Genomic DNA, 9,883 nt, shown 5'->3' with positions numbered 1-9,883 from the left:
TTCATATCATCCAGTTGGCATGTATGAATCCTTACATCAAAGCTAGGATCAGGCTGACAACGGTTTTGAATGCTGAAGCATATGAATTTAGTTTTTTTGGTGTTTAAAGTTAAAAGATTATTTATCAACCAGTTTGCAATTTGGTGCATACCATGCTTGATACCCTTCTTTAGTAAGAGCCAGTTCTTCTCTTTAAATAAAATAGCAGTATCATCAGCATATGATAGTATATGAGCATTATTGATTTTTATTTCACACAGGTCATTAATGTACTTAAATAAGAAATAGTGTAGGTCCTAAGACGCTACCCTGTGGTACACCGAAAGTTACAGTAGTGTCATCGCTGATATTATTATTAACTTTTACTTTCTGCGTTCTACCAGTCAGATAGCTAATAAATAAAGAGAGTGAACTGCCTCTTATGCCAGCTTTCTCCAATTTTTGTATCATAAGTGGTACGGATACGGTATCAAATACTGTATAATGTGTAAATACTGTATAATGTGTAATGTAATAAATATGTAGTACCGCTAGTTTTTGATAATTTTTGTATCGTCAGTGAATTTACATTTGTAACGTGTTTTTCACTACCAACAATACCATCTCTCAATAACTTTTCTTAGCCGTGATAGTTTTCCTTTAAAGTCAGCATTATATCTTCTACTCCCGCGAATTTTTCCACTTTTCCAGAAGCAACCTGAGCTAAACAGCTAAACCTGAGCCTAAAACCTGAGCTAAAACAATTTGAGCTAGTGGAAAGGGGGGCACTGGACTCTAACGATTGTTTCCACTTTAAAACTTCATATTTCCCAAGTAGATCCCTAAATCGGAAAATTATCTTTGAATACTCTGAATAATATTTTTTAAAAACGTACCCAACGACACTCCACACGATAGCATAGACGCGAAAAAAAAACCCCCGCTTGATGTGTATGGGGAGGTACCACAAAAAAAAAAGATTTTATATACCATTTTGTCGCCATCATTAAGATAATATGCATACATGCCGAATTACAGCTTTGTAGGCTCTATAGTCTCTGAGAAAAACCGCGGACAGACGGACAGACACACAGACAGACGAACACACCGAAACTAAAAGGTTTCCTTATTGACTACGGAACCCTGACCCTTTGTTCAATATAAATTATAAACACCTTTTTTGGAGAAAAGTTTATTTTTTTAATAAACCCCATTGATTTTGAAACTGACACTGGTACTTAAGACTTTTCCGGGTCCCAGTGAACATCGAGACGCATCCCATGACTGTTGAAGAGTGGGGACGGGGTCCATACAAAATCCCCCATAGGCCTTTAACTTAAACACGACCGGTTTCGATATAAATCATCATTAGGTGTTTATATCGAAACCGGTCGTGTTTAAGTTAATATAGTGTTAATATAGTGGAAAAAGTGAAAGTAATATTGTGTTTTATTTGTGTTTAAAATGAATTTCCACCAAGAACCGACAGTACAATCAATTATATATACTCATGAGCTAGTTTTTTTTAGGAAACGATGGGGGAAATATTGAAGTAAACTACTTAAAATATATATTTCCACTATCCAACCCGAAGTAAGTTGGAAGGTTAAAATTCTCAAACTTAGGCGGTGGGTGGCTATTGGCTAGGTTGGAAATGGAATAAGTCCATTTTGTCGCCCCTCTTTTTTGTTGCTGGGCAAATTCCCGGGCCCGGCTCGCCCCCCTAGAGCCCTGGGTATCGTAGGGAGCATAATAGGATGACGGAACTCTTTCAGAAGCACTATCTGCTAATCGACCATGCGGAGGTGACGTTCGTGGACCACGTGCACATGGGCAACTTCACCCTGACTACCCGCCGCTACAGCCGCCGCGACCGCACGCGCTACATCAACACATACGCCACCACGCTCAAAGAGTTCAACCACAAGTACTCGGCGAGTATTACTAATAGCCTAGATCACAGAGTTCCCTCACTGTGGTGCAATCGACGCCTTGTCAAATCGCATACATTTTGTAGCGCTAGCGTTAGCGTTAGCGCTTTGCCACTTGTCTGCCCTGCCCTGCCCCCGTAGACAAGTGACAAAACGCTAACGCTAACGCTAACGCTAGCGCTACAAAATGTATGGATTTGACATTAGTATTCGCTAACGAAGCGATGACTTATGTCAAATCGCATACATTTTGTAGCGCTCGCGTTAGCGTCAGCGTTAGCGCTTTGACACTTGTATACAGGCCCTGGGCTGCTTGTGTAGAGTTGTAGACTTTTTCAGTGGCCCGCGTGAAGTTAAGAGGATACACCAGGGGCGAGAGTCTCACCAATCTCAAGTCTCCCACCGCAGAGCGCGATAGAGACAATACGACAAAAGTTCTAATAAGAGAACAGAAAATCTTCGATTCGTTGTCCGCTGATTCCTTCTCCAAAACTTAACCGATTTAAGTACTTTTTTCATTAAGAATTAAAGCAAGACTTGAACTGTGTTCCTATGTTTTTTTTTTTTTGTATATTCTAGCCAGTTTTGTTTTCTGAGTGTTTGAACACAGAGGAAAATCTGGGCATTTTTTTGGGTTTTTGGACATTCTTATCTTTTTTAATAATAAAATTATGACAAAAAAGAAAACATAGGGACATGCTAATAGTGGCCATAGATATTCAGGACAAAAATCATAACTCTACCGGCATTATCCAGGGAGGAAACAGGGGACAACGTTTGTATGGAAAAATGGCGGTGTGGACTCCTCTTAAAGGCCAACATATACCACAACCAAACCACAACACCACAACCACACCACGTGGTCGGGCGTATATTTCGTATTGTAAATGAACTGGCCTGCAGGGCTAAAATGGTCGCTTTGAAGAATCATGATATGAATCATAATATGATTCATTTTTCTAAAACGCAAAATGCAACTCTGCTTGCAATTCATTTCTGTATTTTTGTACTGATTTGACATTTGTCAGTTTGACAGTTTTGACAATTCATTTGCTGAATTGATTGAGAGGAATTGCTGAATGTGACCATTTTAGCCCCGCTGTTCACACGTACCATTTTGCAGTCGTTGTCGACCGCTTGTGTAATACCGACCACATCGCAACCACATCTGAGGCTGTCGTTGCATCGACGCGTAGATGCATTTCTAAAATATGGATTTCACAGATTCGCAAGACGTCAATTGAAATCTGTCAAATCCATACAAACGCCCGCGCTCTTTTGAGTGAGTTATATAATAAATTGGTTACATAGGTACTGCCTACAGGTTTTATGTTTACTTTTAGTTTCATCACATAGGCCGCTTTGGGCTTGGGACTTGGGAGTGATTACATGCCTTCTTCTTCTTCTTCTTTACAAATGGCCGACTCATTGAGTTGCCAATGTCAGAGTGGTTTGAAAGACTTTGCCTTTGCTCTATGAAATGAAGGTCTGGTGAAGTAACAAGTTTATCCCAAACTGTTCTCTAAGGGTCAAATCAGACCGCAACGCGACGCGTAGATATGCATTTCTAAATTTATATGGATTTGACAGATTCGCAAGACGTCACACGCAATTGAAATCTATCAAATCAAAAACTTAATTACATTGTCTTTCCCGAGCCCGTGTTGCAGACCGTGGGAAAATTGCTGCTATGTGTTTGTTGTTATGTTTACAAGATGTACTTATAAGTTATAAGAGAGTGCCGTTTGTGGGGTCACAGACTGACAGGGGGCCACGGAAGATCAGGCGCCACGGCTTGCCGCGGTCGATGCCTGAGTGGATTACCCCTTTAAACATGCGGTGTGTGCATTGCATAGCCATAACCGAGTTTAATTTTAAGTAGGTAGTTAAATGTTGTATGCGTCATGTCAATTTACTTGAATTCCTTGTTTTATTGTTATTTAACTCTGGCTGTGTTCTGTCCCTTTCACATGTTTAATAAAGTTATTTTTATTTTATTTAAATCCATACAAATTTATGCCGCGCCGCGCCTCGCTTCGCCTCGTCGTCGCTCGTCGTATGGTGTAATAGGCCAAATCGCAGTACTTGTGATTCGCGTGATACTAGAATCATGATAATATGAATTGATTTTGACATATTTTTCTTCGAGTTAACAAAAGTTTTCTTTAGGTATACTTTGATTTCTTCGAGCTACTGTCCAACATGTACAAGCCGAGCTTCGTAGATCTACACTTCGATAACTTCTGCGAATTCATAGAGAAGGACACATTCCTGGGCTCGGCGATCGTGGCTGCATACTTGAAGTCCACGCCGAAGGAGAAACGTTTGAAGAATCTCAGCTGCCCCATTCCTCCGGTGAGTCAGTACCGGATTTATATTTTTAAGCTTTTATTGCGGACTTCGAGCGCAGTGTGTCTGTCTGCCTGTTACCTCTTCACGCCCAAGCCGCTGAACACATTTTGCTAAAATTTGGTGCAGGAGATACTTTAAGTCCCGAAAAAGGACATAGAATACTTCTTATCCCGGCGCGGCGCTCACGCTGTCATTTACCTACATAATATTATGTATAATAAAATTGCGTGTGATCTCGCGGTGTAGCCGCCAAACCGCGCGTTCGAGCGGACGCATATAAATCGAGCCTTATAAAGTTGTGCGCAGTTATACTTGTGCACGGTTATACTTGTGCGCGGTTATAAATTATAATTGTGCGCAGTTAACTGCTCGCGGGCGCGTTGGTCCTAATATTTTCTTGTTTCGTTTTAGGGTGATTACGTGTACGAAAATATGACGGTGCCGCCGGCTTCCATATACAAGCATTTCCCCTTCACAAACGGCCGAATTTACTGCAACGTCACTTACCTGAAGAAGGACTTAGTTTTATCCTTTAATGTTGATATGACACTTAAATAATAATAGATACGAAATTACTTAATTTATTATTCATTTCCTATAACTAAAGGTACAATTCCGATTAGGACATCGAACCCGGGTTTATCCTGTATTCGAAAACCCGGGTAAACCATGATACTGTAGAACCCAATTATGAAAAACTCAAAGCAGATAATATCATGTTACTACCGCGCTCGTTGTGAAGATTCAAATACGGCCCAATTGGGCCGTCTGTTATTTAGTCTGCATCGAGCGCAGTCACGAATGTGCCGCGTCTTGTCTTACCTAAATAAATTGAAAATGACGTCGTGCGTGTTTCGAAAATGTACCAATTATGACTCGAAAATAAACAAAACACATGGAATCTCTTACCACATGTCTTGATTGCAATAAATACCTCGAATATTTACATTTTCAATTATTTTTTCGAACAATCTGGAAAAAATCGAATTTTCGTCATAGCTCAGGCGAAGAAAGAGACAGCGATACGATTCGACGTTTAAAAATATAACTGTCTCTTTTATATAAATGGTTTTTTGTATCTTTTGTTTCACTTATCTGTCAAATTTGTCAATGTTTACAATTTTGAATTTGAAAATTGTTTGGAAGAGATTTAAGCCGGAAAATAGTATGGACGTAACAGATCTGTATAAGTACAATATCATTGGTAGAACCTTGATAACTTAAACTGTGCTTAAACCTCGATACATAGATTAAGGGCCTGTTTCACCGCTTCCTGATAAGGCTATCCACCACTTAATTTGACAGATGGAGTATGGAAAATCTGTCAAATAACCCTATCGGGCACCTTATCAGGAAGCGGTGAAACAGGCCATAAGTATTATAGTATATCATGAACTAATTTGACTTTCTTTCCTGTATCATAAAGTGCTTCGAAATAATCGACAAATAAAAATATTCAAGAAAAATAAACGCACACTACTTGTATGAAAATAAGCACAAACTGGCCACGCGATGACGGGCTAAGACTACATCTATACTACAATACTTAATCTATGGTACGTTCATAAAAAGGGATGACACTGCGATATTGCCACTTTTTAATTTTTTAACTTTTTTTGACAGACTATAGCTACAAATTCCCCAAGTATGGCACTGACATTTGCCTATTTGTGCAAAGTTTGAACACACATTTGTAATTTGCCGTCATGACTCATGAGTCGGTTTTTCGGCGCACATCAAAGTAAACAAACTTCAAAGTCTGTGCGGCCTGCCACACTTGTCGCACAAAGTTGGACTTTGGAGCAATGGGTTGTTTTCTTTTTTAAATCTCCACCAGACGGCGTGACGGTAGACACTTCTAGTTCCTGAGTTACAGCCTGGAGACAGACATCGAAGTCTCAGTATAGGGGCCCGTTTTTACCCTTTGGGTACGGAACCCTAAAAAGTAATGTTTTTACCTTAAAGATTGTTATTTATTACCACGCAGGAATTCGACACGAGCCCTCACAAATATTAATTTACTTTTTAGTAGATTTAGGGCCGGTTTCACCACTTCCTGATAAGTGACGAATAGGCTATCCAATCTGTAAAAAAAGTTGTCAAATGTGAATAGCCTATTCGGCACTTTATCAAGTGCCTAATAGGCGTACGAACTTAAATTAAGTGCCTGACAGACGTACGAACTTAAAGTACGCGGGTTTTAAGTTCGCGAACTTACTCAGCTCGCGTCGGTGATAGACGTACGAACTTTAAGTACCTACGCGGGTTTTAAGTTCGCGAACTTACTCGGCTCGCGTCGGTGACACACGAGTACACTGGGTTACCATGTCGTCGACGGAAGAAGCTTTGTGTTATTTAAGAATAATATCATATTACGTTTTAAAAACTAATAAGAAAAAACTAAATCGAAAAGTTTAAGTGTATACGTACGTACATATTTTTCACACAGATGAAAACCAATTTCGGTTTCGTTTGACAGCTCGAAATTGTTGCTCTATTCCGCTAGGTATACATATTAACTATTATGGTACAAAAGAGATTTATAGTTTGGACAATGAATTTTCTACGTCTACATGTAGGTACATTTATTTTTATATTATTTTTATTGCTATGTTTTTAATGTGCAAATAAAGAATATTATTATATTATTATTATTATCAGCAGCATCAGCTATCGATGAACACCAATAAATTAATATTTTGTTTGATAACATAAAATAAATTGAGATTTTGTTGATTGGGCATTTTCAAAAAAATGTGTACCCCTGGTTTTTTACCTTGTCCCTTGACTTCGCTACAGATTATTTGTAAAAAATTACATACTAACATTTTGTAATTTTAATGTAGGAGCAAAAACAAGTTTTCTTTTATTAAAATACATTCACGTTTGTATAAAATTTTATTTAGTATGAGATTTATAAGGGTTTTTAAGTACCGAAACCTATTAAATTCACCTGTCCCCTTCCCAGAAGTTGTAACAAAATCTTTAATAACTATTTTTTTTCTTAAAGTAAGTTACTTAAAAAACATATGTTAGATTCCTAAATACTTAATGTATCAATTGAATGTATTGTTATTGAAAAATCTAACATAATTTAACTACAAATTAATTAAAATTATAATCATGAAAAAACAACCCGACCGGAATGTTCGGTTTAGTGACCGTTTTTTTTAGTTTTATAAACATACTACAAATATATTTTCGGCACTAAATGATAGCACTATATTTCATTGTACATCGAGAAACTTCAATTTGAATTTAGTAGTTAAAAATCTGCTACAAGACGCGGACGCAGGTTGGATGGTTCTTCAGGAACGGTTTATTTGTTCAGATAAGTGACCATATTTTGTAAGCATTATTATACTTTCTCCAACTGTTTTTACTGTTGACACGTTGCAAAATTAGCTTAGTATTTAGTATAAAAAATGAAATTGTGATAACTATTATCGGTTACTTACAAACACTTTAAAAGTAAAAGAAAGTAATATTACGTGACTTCCGACTTGTGACTTTTCGTATGGTCACATATAATGGAACGGACAAGTCACAACAGGCGGAAAGCATAAGGCTTAGTTCACATTTTAAATAAATTATTTTTTTTATTCACAGATTTTATTAAGAAAATTGGAGATTTTTAAACTGGTACGATTAACGTACAAATATATTTTTTATTACTTATGTGTTAAGGTGACGCCGCGTTAAAGTAAAAAACCGTTTTGGATATGTTTTAGATTGCTAGTTTTCTATGAAAGGCCGGCCCGGCCTCTCACAGAAAACAAGCAATGGAACAGCAAAAAATGGAAAGGGCGTAAGCGACAAAATAGTTTTGTCGCGTAATTTAAAAACCATAAATACATTTCATATAAGCTATGGGCAAATTAAAGTGTATGCTTGAACCAATCCATGTACATTTTTGGAAGCTTAAATCACTCTCCTCTGTTGGAAAAATAGGAATCCTTTTTTTTTACACAGGTCTATTTGATTGATTATTCTGTGTTATAAAAGTTGACCAATCGTGTTATGCTATGGGTAAATCAAAGACAAAGACATGATAAATACTGACAATGAACTTTAATTTCTTAGCTTTAGTCATTGAAAAATCGATATCGCTACAGCCAAATTATCAAGGCGTCGCCTTTACTTAACAATAACAAATATTTAAAATTTAAGTACCTAAAAGTTTTATTTTTTAAATAATTTTGATTTTATTTCCACTACTTTTCTATCAGTAAAGTTGAAAATCATTTTGTGTCATTGATATTTTTAGATTTATAATAACTAGACATCGGATTATATGCATTTGCATACTTGCATATGCAAATGCATATTATAATGTCACTTTTTAGGCGATAGTGCATATTTTGGCAATTTTGCATATTTCGGTAGTTTAACTTCCATGGGCATTAAGATGGCAATCGGAAAATGTTGGTAGACAATTATTATTGGCGTATAATAAATAAATAAAAACTAAAAAGGCTTTATTTCAAGAAATTAAAAATTTTGATTTTATGAAATTATAAAAATTGGCGCTTTTATTAATGTCACTACCGGAAAAGTCTTAAAAAATAATAAATTTTAATATTAAGTGACTTTTGATTGATTGATTAAATACTGACAATGAACTTTAATTTCTTAGCTTTAGTCATTGCTGAGAAAAATCGATATCGCTACAGCCAAATTATAAAGGCGTCGACTTTACTTAACAATAACAAATATACTATTTAAAATTTAAGTACCTAAAAGTTTTATTTTTTTTAATAATTTTGATTTTATTTCCACTACTTTTCTATCAGTAAAGTTGAAAATCATTTTGTGTCGTTGATATTTGCAGATTTATAATAACTAGACATCAGATTATATGCATTTGCATACTTGCATATGCAAATGCATATAATGTCACTTTTTAGGCGATAGTGCATATTTTGGCAATTTTTCGTTGATAGTGCATATTTCGGTAGTTTAACTTCCATGAGCATTAAGATTGCAATCGGAAAATGTTGGTAGAAAATTATTATTGGCGTATAATAAATAAATAAAAAGTCTTTATTTCAAGAAATTAAAAATCCTGGATTTTATGAAATTATAAAAATTGGCGCTTTTATTAATGTCACTACCGGAAAAGTCTTAAAAAAAATAATAAATTTTAATATTAAGTGACTTTTGATTGTGCATATTTTGTGCATATTTCGACCATTTTTCGTGCATATTTGCATGGATATTTCGGCACTTTGATCGTGCATATAATCCGATGTCATTAATAACTTAGGAATTCGTAGACATGTGAACACATCTTTATTATTATGAGATGTTCGTCCCTCCAATTAATGAAGTTAAATCTATGAAATCAAAGAATTTTTTACTTTTATAAGTAGTGCAACAATAAAAATGTTTAAATAAAAGGTTTTTGTGTTATAAAAACTTCTTTAAATGTGTTAAATATTACTTACTCATGTAAAAAAATAAAAAATAACATAGTGGGTAGGTCACATAGTCACACTATGGATTAAAAATAATTGCTACTCTTGTTGATCCTTGAAATTATCATTTTTTTTTTAATAAACAATTAAATATGCATTTCACTAGATTAAATTAACGAAGAAATCCATTTATTGCTGTATTTT

The 9,883-nt window shown here is 35.8% G+C and overlaps 1 protein-coding gene across 1 annotated transcript; it reads left to right on the top strand.

Moving 5' to 3' along the window:
- The first annotated feature begins 3,171 nt into the window (after positions 1–3,171).
- On the top strand, positions 3,172–4,820 carry LOC121736259. Its single transcript, XM_042127343.1, has 3 exons — positions 3,172–3,192; positions 4,080–4,265; positions 4,674–4,820. The coding sequence occupies exons 2-3, from the start codon at positions 4,113–4,115 to the stop codon at positions 4,818–4,820; spliced, it is 300 nt and encodes a 99-aa protein (XP_041983277.1). The 5' UTR covers positions 3,172–3,192; positions 4,080–4,112.
- Positions 4,821–9,883: the final 5,063 nt, after the last annotated feature.

The sequence above is a fragment of the Aricia agestis genome, chromosome 18 (genome assembly GCF_905147365.1).
Source record: "Aricia agestis chromosome 18, ilAriAges1.1, whole genome shotgun sequence".
Lineage (NCBI taxonomy): Eukaryota > Metazoa > Arthropoda > Insecta > Lepidoptera > Lycaenidae > Aricia > Aricia agestis.
The sequence above is the reverse complement of the archived record's forward strand: the minus strand, read 5'-3'. Positions and strand labels throughout refer to the sequence as shown.

Bases quoted from the DNA above. Each gene is read 5' to 3' on its own strand.
- LOC121736259 (XM_042127343.1), top strand. From the start codon at position 4,113: ATGTACAAGCCGAGCTTCGTAGATCTACACTTCGATAACTTCTGCGAA. The intron at 4,266-4,673 runs GTGAGTCAGTAC...GTTTCGTTTTAG, and splicing joins TCAGCTGCCCCATTCCTCCG to GGTGATTACGTGTACGAAAA.